This window comes from Plectrocnemia conspersa, unplaced genomic scaffold (genome assembly GCF_051122295.1).
Source record: "Plectrocnemia conspersa isolate PC_06_02 unplaced genomic scaffold, ASM5112229v1 ptg000006l, whole genome shotgun sequence".
NCBI classification, from domain to species: domain Eukaryota; kingdom Metazoa; phylum Arthropoda; class Insecta; order Trichoptera; family Polycentropodidae; genus Plectrocnemia; species Plectrocnemia conspersa.
The window spans coordinates 22,919,646-22,933,971 of record NW_028277170.1 but is presented as its reverse complement, the minus strand read 5'-3'; the positions used below and the strand labels follow the sequence as shown (position 1 = coordinate 22,933,971).

Sequence of the window (14,326 nt, the reverse complement as noted above, 5' to 3'; positions counted from 1 at the left end):
TCGTTACAGCAAGTAGATATAATGCCTATTCAACATAATAAGAAACTTTACTAATCAGAGTAACATATATAAATTGTACGTATAAAATCGCATACATATATAGTAATCCCTCATTATCCAAGTATTTTATTATCAGTAGTTTTGGTATAAAGAAATAATAGTATTTATGATAGCTTAGTTCTGTTCACACTTAATAAATAAATAATGGATAACAAAGAATTACTTGGTTACACTACGTAACAAAATTTAACGATCTTATTATTAAATAGTTATTAACATGAAGATTAAATAATTGATATTATATATTGTTTCTAAACTAACAATGCTACAACAAATATAGTTATATATTTAAAATCAGAGCACTGAAATAAGTAAAGAACAAACAGTACAAAAATATGTTACGTAGTGATGTAAAGTGTTATTTAAAAGCACTAACTAATTAATATATTATTCATTTAAAACAATTGTAAATTGTAAGTGACCAATAGACATGATTTTTATATTATATATAATATAACTCAAATGTAATATAACTCAATTTATATGTAAGAAGTTTTTACTATAAAGTCTCGTTTTTAGATATTGTCAAATTTATTATTGTTTATAGACACATTTTAACAAAATACTAAAAAAGCATTTATTATTGCTTATGCTAAATGTTACATATTATATTTACTGAAAGTTGTTTACTTAGCTTATAATTACGGATTTGAAAAGAAGGAAAAGTGAAATATATTTGTAGTTACTTATATACACTAAATAAATTGTATATAAATAGCTACAAAAAACATATAAATCGAGTATCATGTCAATGTCAAAAATCTTGTTGTTTAGGTATATTGATAAATTTGCAACTGTTTTAAATATAGCAAAATATATTTTCTTGCTACGAGATCTTAATATTAAATAATAATTATAAAGAAAACACACAATAAATATGATTTTAAAACATAATATAAGTTTCGTAACATATATTTATCACATTTCATATTTATCATATTATGAATATTTTTTTCACAGTACTTTATTCATATCATATATTCATTTTTAATGTATTTATTTAATTACACATATATCGTATAATGTAATAAATAACATATAGTGCTCACATATTTAAATTTTTATTCTATTTATTTCGAAAATCATTTTTATTAATGAAATATATAAGTGCCATTTGGATATATATTTTTAATAAATCGAAAACATATATTTTCTAAAAATATATTAAATAAAAAAAAATAAAACTTTATTTAAAATGGAAGACTGCTTTCATATTGACAGAAATTAATTGTTTTAATTATATTTAGGGGTTATACAATAATAGCAACAACATGCATAAATAGTTTGTTCAAAAAGTCTCCGAACTTCGTAGAAATAATTTATATTTTTCTATGTCATTCTGATGTGTTTATTTAATTTACCATCTGGCGATTTTAAAGATATTATCATCAAACCTTGCATTGATTTAAGAAGTAAAAACGATGTAAGACAACAAAATTATCATATAAAGTATTGACTTTGATTAGGAAGTTTTTCGATTACTTTCAATTATTTGGCACTGATATTGTAATGGTAAAAAAAATAACACCGCATATTAAAATATATCTCATCATATGGAGTACTCAATTCGATTTATAAAAATTTGCAATTCCGCAGGCGTTGTTAAATAATTAAAAAAAAAGTTTTGCATTTCTTAATTTAATAATCTTTAATCGGTCAGTTAAATTATTCAAAATACTATTAATCGACAATAATTTAATTACAGTTGCCTATCACAATAGTGCTAAACAATTAATAAATATTATTATTATTATGAAATAAAAAACACCTAAGGCTTATCATTAAATAAATATGTAATACATCAACAATGAATAAAACCTATCATTATATTTATAATACATAAATAGCAAAAAATAAAAGTAAAACGAATAAGAAATAGGTGTTTTTTGTACAGCACCAAAACATTGATAAAATAAGTAGCAAAATGACATGTGCTAAGAAATAATATTATTAAGACAATATATTATATCAGCATCTAAAGCGATCTACATACGTATCTGTCTATCAAACTAAAAAATCTTAGGTGACCGATACAAGTTTCATCGAGTCATTTAATGACCGATGCCTTTGCTAATTTACAGACTAGATTTAATATATTAGATTTTTTCCATATTAAATTGCAAGTAGCGTAATAAATAAATTAAAAAATAACGCACGCGGCAAACGGATAGGTCAGTTTACATTCTCAGTCGACGAATACAATACAATTAAATTAAAATACGATCACTCTTCGCTGTCGTCAGTTGGCCAGACTTGTATCACTTGACCGAGCGCCTTAGCTTTCCACGCCTCTAGTCTCATGACCTGAAAAATTAATAATTTGATCAGATTTAGAAGAAATTACATTTCATAAACACACGCATGCCTTGGGACGTAAAATTTAAGTTTGCATATATCAATAGTTACAGCGAATATCATTGTAGATAATATTAAATTTTACATTGCACTGTTTAATAATCGGAAGAATGAGCTACAATACTATTCGTTGTGAATGTCGATTTATGTATAATTTACGTATATATAAAATACACAAAAGTATTAAATATTTTTTTTTTTAATTAAAGTAAAGGTATGAAATATTTAAAGATCTACAGTAGCGTGCAAAAACCCGCATCTCTTTACGAAATCATAAAGTAATTAAGATATAGCCATAATCCTCTGATAATTCTTTTATTATTCATTTAGGTGGTTACTAGACAATTAACCATCAGCTTACGCAGTGATAATATTTAGCGGTGCTTCACCTTTGGTAAAGATCGATTGGTAAAACTGCCAATAATTTTATCTGGGAGTATTTGAAAAACATTTGATAAAGATATAAATGTAGAAAACTCTTAAATGTGGCTTAGGAAAAGGGGAAAATATGCAGTCGTATACTTGCCAAAATAACGATATTGCCAATATAAATTGAGGAAAAGACGAGAGTAAATTAAATTTTCGAAGTTTCCTATAGCGTATTGGGCAGTCCCCCCTATAGCGTAGTTTTTATATTGCCCGGAATATTATAGCGCGCTATAATATTCCGGGGATATTAATCACAATACAGTAAGAAAATATTTATTTTTGTATGGCTATGGAAAAATTATGATATAACAAATCAATGTATATTTTTTTTAATGCATTACGTATACTTTTCAGGGGGTTTCAACCATTCTAATTTTATAAAATAAAACTATTTAATTATGTAATATATATATCTATTACAAATCTAAAAAAGTATTAATGAATCATAAAATATATTAAAATATATGATATAAGACATTTTATATCTAACATTAAAATTTTAGTGCATTTAAAATAATGCATAATCATTCTATTGTTTGTTTTTAATAATATTAATACGTTTTTATTAATATCCTAAAATAAAACATACTGCAGAAAAAGTTTAATAATTTATATTTATTCATTGTAGGTTTACGCATTTTAAAAAATAGAAAAAAACTGACGCGTTTGACTCCACTAGCACTCACTAAGGGACGTATATTAGAATGTTTTAAAAATTAGCACACTAATTTCAAAATAATAATATATATTAAAAATTAAAATACAAATTAGTTTGGGGTCTTCATATAATGCAAATAATTGTTTTAAAAATCGTCATAAAAACAACGAGAGACAGCTACACTACAAATAATTGATGTTTATTAACACCTTATAACTTTAAATTTGCTACTAATACTAACCTCATAATTGCAAACAATAACTGTATAATATATCAATAAATTTGTGTATCTTTCTAGAGTTATAAGCGATATAAAATTCGATACTTTAATTTTCAAATATTCTATTTGTATAATGGAGTACAAAAATCTAACTACGTCATAAAAAATCTAGTCACTATCACGTATACGTCACGAGCACTACCTACAAGCACAAATCACAAGGTGTAAGGAATAAAAGTCACTTTTTTCTTAGACTTACTCGAGCCACTTCCAAGGCTCGCTTTCGGGGCTCATTATAGGCGTGGGTAGCTAAAAAACCCGAAACAATTAAATTGTAAATTTCAATCATATAAATACAGCAACATAACATTTAAAAAAATTCTTGTGATCTTTAAGTAAGAAAAATCGATTTGTGCAATATACTTTTGATAATAATTAAAAGTTGAAATTGTTTTATTCAACTTTGTCTATTTATCGGCATTCTTGTTATTTTTATTTATTTATTTATAGATCAAGAATATCATTTACAGAATTAAAATCTCTATTGCTTTTTACCTCAGCTTTCAGTTCCGCAATCCTATCTTGTAATTCCCGTTCCCGTTCGCTATCGCCCAAGTTATTACGAAGCTCACCTTCTGTTATTATAACCTGATTCTGAAAGCACAAAATTGAATTGAAGTACGTTTTTAAAGAGGATAAGTTTTAATATTTTTAGTTAAATCTATAAATAATTACCTTCATCTGCAACACCGATACTTCTTGCTCGAGTTCAGCAATACGTTGAGCATCTTCAGCGTTTCTAATGTTGGCCATCATCTGCTCATATTTGGTCTGTAAAAATACAATAAAAATATGATCAGGGTCTGAAATTAAAATTATTATTTAATTATAAATGATCTTACTTTGCTTTCTAAATCTTTATATTTATTATCTTGCTCTTTCATCTTTGACATGAGTTCCCTTTCCTTCTGCTGTATCCTCTCCAATTCTTCCTTCAATGATTTCTTCTCTTCATCTTGACGCCTCAGTTGATTAGTCGATACCTGAACGTGCGTCTCCAGTTCCATAACCTAAAAAAATATATATAATAAATTGAATATAAAAATATTTACAAATAAATTATAAATAATTTACCTTTAATCTAAGCTCCTTCAATTCAGCAAGAGTCTCCATGTCGCGAATCCGACTCGTCATCAAATCTTCTTCACGTCTTTGCGAGTCAATAGCTCTGTTTTCCCAAGCTCTTAGCAACTTCTTCGGTGTGCTCATTACGTCCGAAGACTGTGGTGCTGTATTTGATTCGGGCCGGTGTTCCTTAAAAATAAAATCATTATTAAAACTATATATTAACGATAAATTAAGTCAGTAAAAAATATAATTTATACTTGTAAGTGTCGTTTCCAAGAATCGGAGAGTTCGCCGACGCGCTGTCGAAGGTCTTTAAGCGAAAGGTTAGCTTCAGCTTCGCGCAGTTTAACGGCTATGAGTTCTTCTTGCAGATGCGCCACTGAATTATCTACGGTGGATTCCCGCAACGTTTTCTTATCTTCTTCGAGCTCGCCGATTCTGGATCTAAGTTCACGTATGAGCGCTCCATTTTCAGCCTCACTCAGTCTCACCTTCACGAGCTCCTGCTGTAGACATTGTATCATACTGTCTCTCTGCACAATGTCAGCTTCTTTCAGCGAAGTGTCTTCTAAAGACGACGGCCGGGAGTTTTCCTATTTGAAAATAATATATTAAATACGCGATGGACACATTTTTAGCAAAGCGCTTGCAAAGTACATAGTACGCACACTGCTAAAGAATATTACAAAGTAAATACGCGCCGTCGATTTTTACAGTATATTTAAAAATAATAACCTCGTCGTGTTCTCTCCTGGCCAGTAGAGCTGCTTGAAGTCTTCGTTCGGCATCGGCTAGTTGCTGAGCTAGAGCGTATTCCGCTTCGGCGCCGTGAGCTCTCTCCACTTGCCATCTGACGAGGGTTTCGGCCAGAGAGGCACTTTCGACTTCCAAGTGATCGGCTATGCAACGCAAGGAGCGATTCTCGTTGCGCAGACGCTAAAATATCACAAATAGTTTAAATTTATTACACGCATACTTAAAAAATAAAGAACAAATAATTACTCTCAATTCTGTCATCTCCTCTTGTTCTTTGGTCTTCATTATAGCGTAGTCTTTTTCGAGTTTCTTCATCTTCTTCGAGTTGACTTTAATGCTGAACGCCATATTCATCAGCGCGTCTGGATCGGCGTCGGCCCTGATCGGCAAATCTTTTTGGAAGAACTAAAAAATCAATCAGAATCACATTAATACAAATAATTTTTATTAGGTCAATCCATAAGCTATGCGCATTTTTCGTTAAATTAACGCCATCCTCGCAGGTTGGCTGATAAAATGGTAGAATGTGGTTAACTTTTAATTTTTTAATTTTTTGCAAAATTAAAAGTTTCGATTAAACATGTAAGAAGGCGTAGTGTGTTTTTTTGTATGTTCAAATATACGATAATTAAATACGCATGACTTATGTGATGAGACAAATATAGCAATTAGTATATTTTAATTACCTTTTGCATTCCTTCCATGTCTAAGCTTAATAAATTCTCTTTGCCTAAAGTGAGTATGGCTAAAGCCACTTTGAAAATAATATCCATTCCTTCAGACAAAAACACGTCCATAATTCGACAGCTGAGTGGTAAAGAAAGTACAGTAGTGAACAACGTCAAAAACCAACTGCTCGCATACATTGATGTATGGAAATTCTATAAAAGAAAAAAATTAAGTATTTTAATTAATCTATATAAAATTTTAATTAATAGTTTTGAGCAATACCTGAGATTGAAAATGCGCCTGAAGATCAGGCATCAATTCTTTTACCAAATTCTCCAACTGGTACATGCAAAGACCTAACATTGCCATTGAAGGCTTGAACATATCTCTCATGCCGTGCTGCTGCATTATTTTCACGAGAACGGCGAACGACTCTTCCTCTGGCATTTGCATCAGCAACAGGCCTACTATGAAGCCGGATCCTTGACAATACCCGACTTCTCTGTCGTGCAGCGAATACGCCTTCATGACGTTGAAGAGCGACTCTTGTCCCAGACCGTCTTTTACTTTGAAAAAGTCGTGTTCGGGATATGTTCGAGCGATGTCTCGCCTGATGACTTTCTCGTAAGCTGACGTTGACTGTAAAATAATAATTGCAATAAAAAAATATATAATAAAAACTAAATAATAGCAAAAAATAACATACTCTCAAGTATTCCGAGTATAACTTTTTCTCCGGCGACTGATCGGCACCGCACAGAAGTTGCCATACGATAGCGCGAAAATGATGTGATACCCCTTTCCGAACTAAGTCCCTTACGTATTGATTCCTCTTCTTCCACTGGGCCTCCCAGTCGTTGACTAAGCGTCCCCATAGCGTCCACTGGTCTTCTTCACCAGCGTCTTCGTTACGATCCTGACTCGAACTCGTAGCTGAAACATAAAAATTAATATAAAATATTGTGTAACGCATGAAGTTATATTTAATATATGGTTGTAAACATGGCTAAATTAATTTAATATAATATTATAACAATATTCAAGCAGTTTATAAATTAATTATTAATAAATTATACAATCAATAGGTACAGAATATAGGAAGATATATATTTACAAACTGTTGGTATAGTGGCTACGAATATAATCATAAAGCTAGTGAATGTAAAAATTAAAAAAAATGTATAAAATGTGGATCTAGTAAAATAATGCAGTAAAAAAATTGTGTAAATTGTCGCAGAGCACAAATTTAAAAGTTGAACATAATTCGATTGATCGAAATCGTTCCATATATAACAGTATCATAAAAAATACAGTAAAATAAATAGCAACTAAATAAATTAATTTCACATTAGAAACATGAATTTGTAACTGAGATAATGCACAGGGTTATTTAACACATAAAGAAGAACTCGTTGAAAACGAATATCTGCTATTTAAAAACGAATATCTGCTATTTAGGATTAACAGAAACATACATATATCACAAATAATATTGAATATTGTCAATTATAATATGATTAGATGCGATTCTAATTCCAGACATACAGGAGCTGCTTTATTGTATATTAGAAAATATATCAATTATGATCCACTATTTATAAATAATTAAGATAAGACACACTGGTCCATCGTGGTAAAGATTTTTATCAAAAAAATTCCCGTATTATTATGTTTAGCATATATATCTACAAATAATGATCCAAATTCATTGTTGGAATTCATAAATAATATTACAGAATGGTTCTGATGATAAATTATGGATGCCGTTTTAATTGGAGACTGGAATTTTAATTGGAACAAATGGATTTTTCTACTTCAAAAATAGAAAAATGAGCAAATATATTTGGTTTACGACAACGTGTCAACGCAAATACAAAGACAACTAATAGCACTAGTACATTAATTGATTTAGTTTATGACAATGTTAAGGAGTGCAATGTAAAGTGAAATCTACTATTTTTATTATACAGGCGGCCCTCGACTTTCGCACATAATTGGTCCTGAAAATGTGTGCGAATGTTGAATGTTCGAAAGTAGAAGGAAGTAAAAATGTGTGTATTTAAAAATATTTATTTATCAAGTAAATATAATATGTTTAAGAGGCGTTTAAAAGACATGTTTAAGTGGGGTTTGCGGGTGCTTCCTTTGATAAGTTATCAAGAGTTAACTGTTTTCCACTATTCTTTTTATTTTCTTCATATAGTATTTTATAACATGCTATGTCTTTATTGATTGCCTTACGCACTTGAGATATGCGTTCTCCATTGGGACCACAATCTTCCATAATATTTTAAAATTTGTCAAGGTGCGTGAAGGCTTCATTCATATTTTTCATTGCTAAAGAGTTTTCCAAAATAAACCTGTCTCAACTACATTAAATATTTGGCTAGAGGAATATTCTCCATCTTCAATAATTTTAGATAATTAGGAAATAAATTCTTTTGCAGCATCTTTATCCGCATCAGCCGATTCTCCAGTAAATTTAATATTATGAAAAAAATACCTCATTTTAAAATTGTAAAACCAACCGTTACTTGCTTGAAAAACCGTGATAAAATCTTTTTTTTAATTTATCCTTCCAATCTTTGTGCAAACTAAGAGCTTTTGCTTGAATAATTTAAATACTCAGAGGGACATCTTTTTGATGTTGGTCAGAACGTCTAATAATTTCCATCTTTGTCTCGAATCGTGTAAAGTTTATGAGTCCTTGATTTCTTTTTGTTCGTATCAACACTGAAATTTTTCCGTTTCTCACTCATGTTTATAATTTTTTTTAAAAAAAAATTAAATTTAAAAAAAATGTTTTTTTTTTTAAATATATTTATATAGAAAAACAAAATGTAATTACTAAGGTAAAAAATAGATTTTACCAAATTAAGAATAGAATTACAAAAATGTGACTGGAATGCAGCGGCGTAGCTAGGGTATGTGCCGCCATTTTTGCAGCGTCATAAAATAATAAATTGATTATTGTTAAGCTCTTGGTATTCGTAGATTTACATAAATTTTATTTTATTCAGGGTTAAGAACCCCACTAAACGATTCCATCGCGAATATGCCGCCCCCAAGCAAGTGCCGCCCGGGGCGGCCCGCCCCCCATAGCTACGCCACTGCTGGAATGTAGAGAACAGGATGTTAATATGATATGGAACAATATTCATAAGAATATTTTGGAGAGTAAAATAAAATGTCAATATAATTTTAAAACAGAATATCGATTCAATCCAAAACTGTGGTTTAATGATGATGTTAAAAATGTTTAATGTAGAACAGATAAAATATATCAACAATGGCAGTCAACGCATTAAGAATAGCTAAAAAATGGTATAAGAAGTCGCATTAAGAATAGCTAAAAAATGACCCGAATAAGATGTGGAAAACAATAAAAAAATTAATTAATTCTACTCAGAGAAACGACATAATAAATATGGAGATTGATGGAAATATATATAAAGATCATCATATAATAGCAGAAAAAATGAATACAAACTATGTTTATAGTATAGAAAAGATTGTGAATTCAATACCTCAGCTTAATAAATTAGTACACTACGATAATGAAACATTTAATGTAAAATTTAGAGAATTTAAATCAGTATCTTTAGAAGAAAGTCAATACATAAGATGTAAATTAATAAAAAACACTAGAAACTAAATTACATTATTTAGTAAATAAAATACATATACCTAAAATAAAAATTAGTAAAAACGTTGAAGAAATGAGATATGAGAAACATTTTATTTTTATTCAGAGAAAAACATTCCACTGAGACGGCATTACAAGGAGTGATAAATGATTGGTTGTTGGCAAAGGATATCTCATTACTTATTGATTCAAAAGATTCTGATTTAGATGAACGAGCAAAATACGATATCATAATCCTGACAACTAAATTCCAGGAATATTTTACCTGAAGTGAGAGATATCTGAGATGTGTCCGAGCTTTTCCGAGAGTGACCCGATGTGCCGGAGAGCGAGTTGAGGCTCTTGGCGTCGGCCTCGATCAACCGATTGGCCTCCTCCAGCTTGGCAAGTAGTTGTAGTTCTTCGTTTGGAATGGAAGTGCTAGCTGCTTCAGCACCACCTAAAAAGCATGTTATTATATTTTAGTGATATGACGTGAAAAAAGTGTAAAATGAAACGATCAAATACTTTTTTATTAAATTTAGAAATGCTACACATGCAGCAGAACCACAAAAACTGATATACCAAAACATTTCAAAACCAATAGGCAAACGAGGCACAAACATAAAATTGAATATATGCAAAGCAAAAAAATTCACCGTCGTTGGGAGCAGGTGGTGAGTCAGCATCAGCCGTAAGCTTAGCTCTCATAGTGCCAGATCTTCATGAGCATCCGATATAACGTTCCTGATATTCCCTGCTGATATGATGGCGAATATCGTCTCTGAAAAATAAATAAAGCAACATTCACAAAGGGCAAAGCGATGGCAAAACAAAAACAGCAACAAAGCGACGACATGAATGATATTCGATATTAGGACAAAGTTAATTTGACGCGAACTTAATTGTTTAATAAGCTCGTGCATTTTTTTTTCAATTTTAAAAAGACATTCTTTAATTGCAACAATAATTGTTTAAAAGCATATTTAGCAATTATTATCAATAACTTAATGTTTCATAATCTTGAAGTTTGTCTGTCTTACTGAAAAGATAAACGCAAATTAAAAAAATATCATATAAATAATTTAAAATAAAATAATATGGTATAGATTCTGATATTTTTATTTTTCGACACATTCTTTGGAACGTAATTTATGGTTATACAAAAGAAGCAATACTTAAATACTGTAAAATTCGATGCAAAATATAATGCCAGTTGCTACACGTTACTTTTGTTGTATATAGAAGAGGCTAACAGTTATTAAAGTGGATCACAACATCACAAACTAACTTTATATTATGCTGTTGAGGAATTTGAACTTAACTATGTAACGGAACCTTGCTGGTTTTAAAGAAATTGAATGTGTTTGTGATTGGGGCAAAACTGGCACATTTGAAGGCGAGGATGTGTTTATTCAGAATCACAATACAATAAATTATTCAGAATAACAATACACAAACACAAGGACAGTCGCTAATTGTGACAGGAATTAGTTTAACATATGAATGCTTCTCCCGTGTGTCCAAAAGCATCTGTAATATCAACATAAAAATCAAATACAGCGAAGAGTTCAACGTTACAATATAACTGGCAACAAAACACAGGTGAAGCTGTGTATATATTATTATTATTAAGAGTAGTTTAATAGATTTATTTTTCTCAAACACTACTGGTTATTATAAAATGGTCTAAAACAGTGGTTATTATAACCACTGTTTTAGAAGCTGCCGACCGAATACATAGCAATCTACATAAACTTCTATATATTTATGTATAATCACATAAAATATTAACGTCCACAGTAAACTCATTTGCATCATTTCAGTGTATGTGATAAATGGATTTGAAAAGACTTTCTTTTAAGGAGATAATAACACAGAATGGAATTCGGAGTTAAAAGTTTTTGTGATACATACATAAGTACATATAAAAATTCTAGTGTTACGTACATACATTTCGAGTGAATGCACTTTTGAAAAACGTTCATACCCACTGACAACTGAACGAGGGGATGTTCAAAACATATATTAATAATAATAAATCAATGCTTTAATAAAAAAAAAAACACTTTGGGCTCGTCCGGGATTTGAACCCGGGACCTTTCGCACCCTAAGCGAAAATCATACCCCTAGACCAACGAGCCATACGAGTATCATACTACTAATTATAAACACTTAGTTAAAATTACTATTATTATGATAGCGTTTTGTCACCAAGAGTCGTGTACTACATATTACTTGGAAGCATTCCTTTTATAATATAAGTAGTTCAGATGAATCTCTTGAAATAGTACTAATGAATAAATTGCATATTGATTTCAGTCCTGAAACATAGACAGTTTTAGATATATGATTTATTAATGTGGGTGAAGATGCATTTTAAATGACTCATACATTTAATCACCATAAATTCAAGTGTGATATTTATAAACTGTGCACAGCTTAGAAACGTTTTCGAGAATCGAATGCTCAGTATATGAAAAGCCAGTTAGATTTAGATAGTGCAGTAATATGAGTAATGTTTATCAATTAAAAAAACCGAGATATTTATGAGATATATTTTTAGAACAACTTTTATATCAATATGTTTAAAACTACGGCAGATCGTGTCTTAAAAAAAACACAATTTGCAAAAAAAAAAAATTTATACTTTTTTCTCAAAAATATTTTTAAACAGAGTTTCGAATTTAAAATTTTTGATATAGCCTTTTTATTGTTATTTTGTCGGTGTGATTAAATTTTAAAGTGGTTTTAATTTTGCAAAGATTGCTCACAATGTGTGATAGTAAAGGGCATGAGCTTGTTCTAGGGCAAAGAGCTGGAGCTAAGTGTTTATTTTTATATAAACATTTCTACGGAAACTCAGTGAGTCTTAAGATAAATTTATTTGAAGAAACTGAATATATAATATTGTAGCGTAGTTTGCTAGTAAGTCGCTATTTTTTTCTGATTGATTTCAGTTATATCAAATAATATAAAGAATTAAGATTTATGCTTTGAATTACCCATCAGCGAAGCTCGCAGTCATCAGTGCGAGACGTTCACACACGCCATCCCCATCCACAAGTTACGTAACACATGCGACACAAAGCATTCAGAACAATTAAACCATTTCTGGCACTATTTGTTTGAAGCGAGAAAGTACACTCTTTGTACGGTTTAATTTCCAGCGGCTCGTTTAAGGAGCGGCGTTCTTCAGCACTTCCAGAAAATATACGTTTAATTTCAGATTTTTAGTTTATAAAAACAGTTTCGTTGTAATGAGTTTTGTTTCAAGAACCGTATCAAGCATTCAGTTAAAGGTTCAAATTGAACTATACATCTACAATGGTGTGACAAAATAATTGGACCACTCCAATATTTCACAAGCAACTAATGTAGTAATGCATCATATACAAATGCTCAAATATTTTGTAAAAAAAAAACATTGAAAAAGTGTGACTAAACGAACCTAAAATAAATAAAACTATGCCTAGAAGAGTACTCGAAGTAATAAAAGGGAAAGGTGATGTTACTATATATATATATATATATATTTTTTAATAAAAATGTGTAAAAATATTATTTTTAGTTTTTTTAAATTACATAAACTACAAAAATATGAAACATAATGTCTGGTCCAATTATTTTGTCATATGCAAAGTGATTTACATAAAGATAGTAGCAAAACATTGTGAGTTATGATTTTTGAGTAAACAATGACACTAAATAAATTTTAAGCAATCATAGCTTAGCAAAATGAATACGTAAGATTATTATGAACACAAGTGTTTCTCTAGTCTTATTGACTAAATACCAAAAATAAAAGGAAAACACCCTGAATCATGAAAGAATAATTAGTTGTGCTTCCAGTTCTACTTCACAGCTAAAATAGTTTTCTCGCTATTTATTACCAAGACTGACCCTTCATTCTATCCTGTGCGAGCTATTATAGTACTGACTATTTTTAGAATAATGTACTTCTCTTTGATACTTAACTCAGTGTGTCCAAGTTGCAGACATAAACATTCAAAAACAGGATTAAGCACTAGACAACCCTAATGTCGTTTAAAGCAATATTGCAGAATGGCTAAACATAAATTAGCTTATGACAATTTTGTCTGTGAATAGAACATGATTGATAATTTCGAGATGAAATCGCCACATGTGGCTGCAGTTGGCTTGGTATACGTCTCTATTATGCTCACTAATTTTTCCCCTTTTGAATAGCCGTGATTAACTTAATTGGCCACATTTATGTTCAGCTCTATCCTGAAACACATACGAAACTTTTTTTATATCCTATCAAAATACAAATTATTAGATTTGTTGACTCCCATCATTAGTGCGATATTGTGGGTCAGTAATTTTTGATATTAATAAGTAATTACTAATGATTTGATTTTGTTTTAGGAAGTAAAGTAAACAAAGGCATAATACTAATTAA

General features: G+C 30.0%; 1 protein-coding gene and 1 non-coding gene across 3 annotated transcripts in view; both read right to left on the bottom strand.

Annotated features, from left to right (window-relative positions):
• Positions 1-1,682: 1,682 nt before the first annotated feature.
• The window catches only part of Evi5 (ecotropic viral integration site 5), a 54,638-nt gene continuing 41,994 nt past the window's right edge, over positions 1,683-14,326 (bottom strand). Inside the window, exons 3-15 of one of the 2 annotated variants that reach the window (XM_088188020.1) lie at positions 10,560-10,684; positions 10,187-10,360; positions 6,982-7,208; positions 6,558-6,914; positions 6,293-6,487; positions 5,853-6,011; positions 5,586-5,786; positions 5,108-5,443; positions 4,857-5,036; positions 4,625-4,792; positions 4,458-4,553; positions 4,278-4,376; positions 1,683-2,364 (exon numbers count right to left, since the gene is read on the bottom strand). In XM_088188020.1, coding sequence (XP_088044146.1) covers positions 2,284-2,364; positions 4,278-4,376; positions 4,458-4,553; positions 4,625-4,792; positions 4,857-5,036; positions 5,108-5,443; positions 5,586-5,786; positions 5,853-6,011; positions 6,293-6,487; positions 6,558-6,914; positions 6,982-7,208; positions 10,187-10,360; positions 10,560-10,611 — 2,325 coding nt within the window. In that variant the 5' untranslated portion in view covers positions 10,612-10,684 and the 3' untranslated portion in view covers positions 1,683-2,283. The remainder of the gene's footprint in view (positions 2,365-4,277; positions 4,377-4,457; positions 4,554-4,624; positions 4,793-4,856; positions 5,037-5,107; positions 5,444-5,585; positions 5,787-5,852; positions 6,012-6,292; positions 6,488-6,557; positions 6,915-6,981; positions 7,209-10,186; positions 10,361-10,559; positions 10,685-14,326) is intronic. The other variant, XM_088188021.1, reaches the window with a different exon arrangement.
• TRNAP-AGG (transfer RNA proline (anticodon AGG)) lies at positions 11,973-12,044 on the bottom strand. Its single transcript has one exon. It is a non-coding gene; the product is annotated as a tRNA-Pro (tRNA).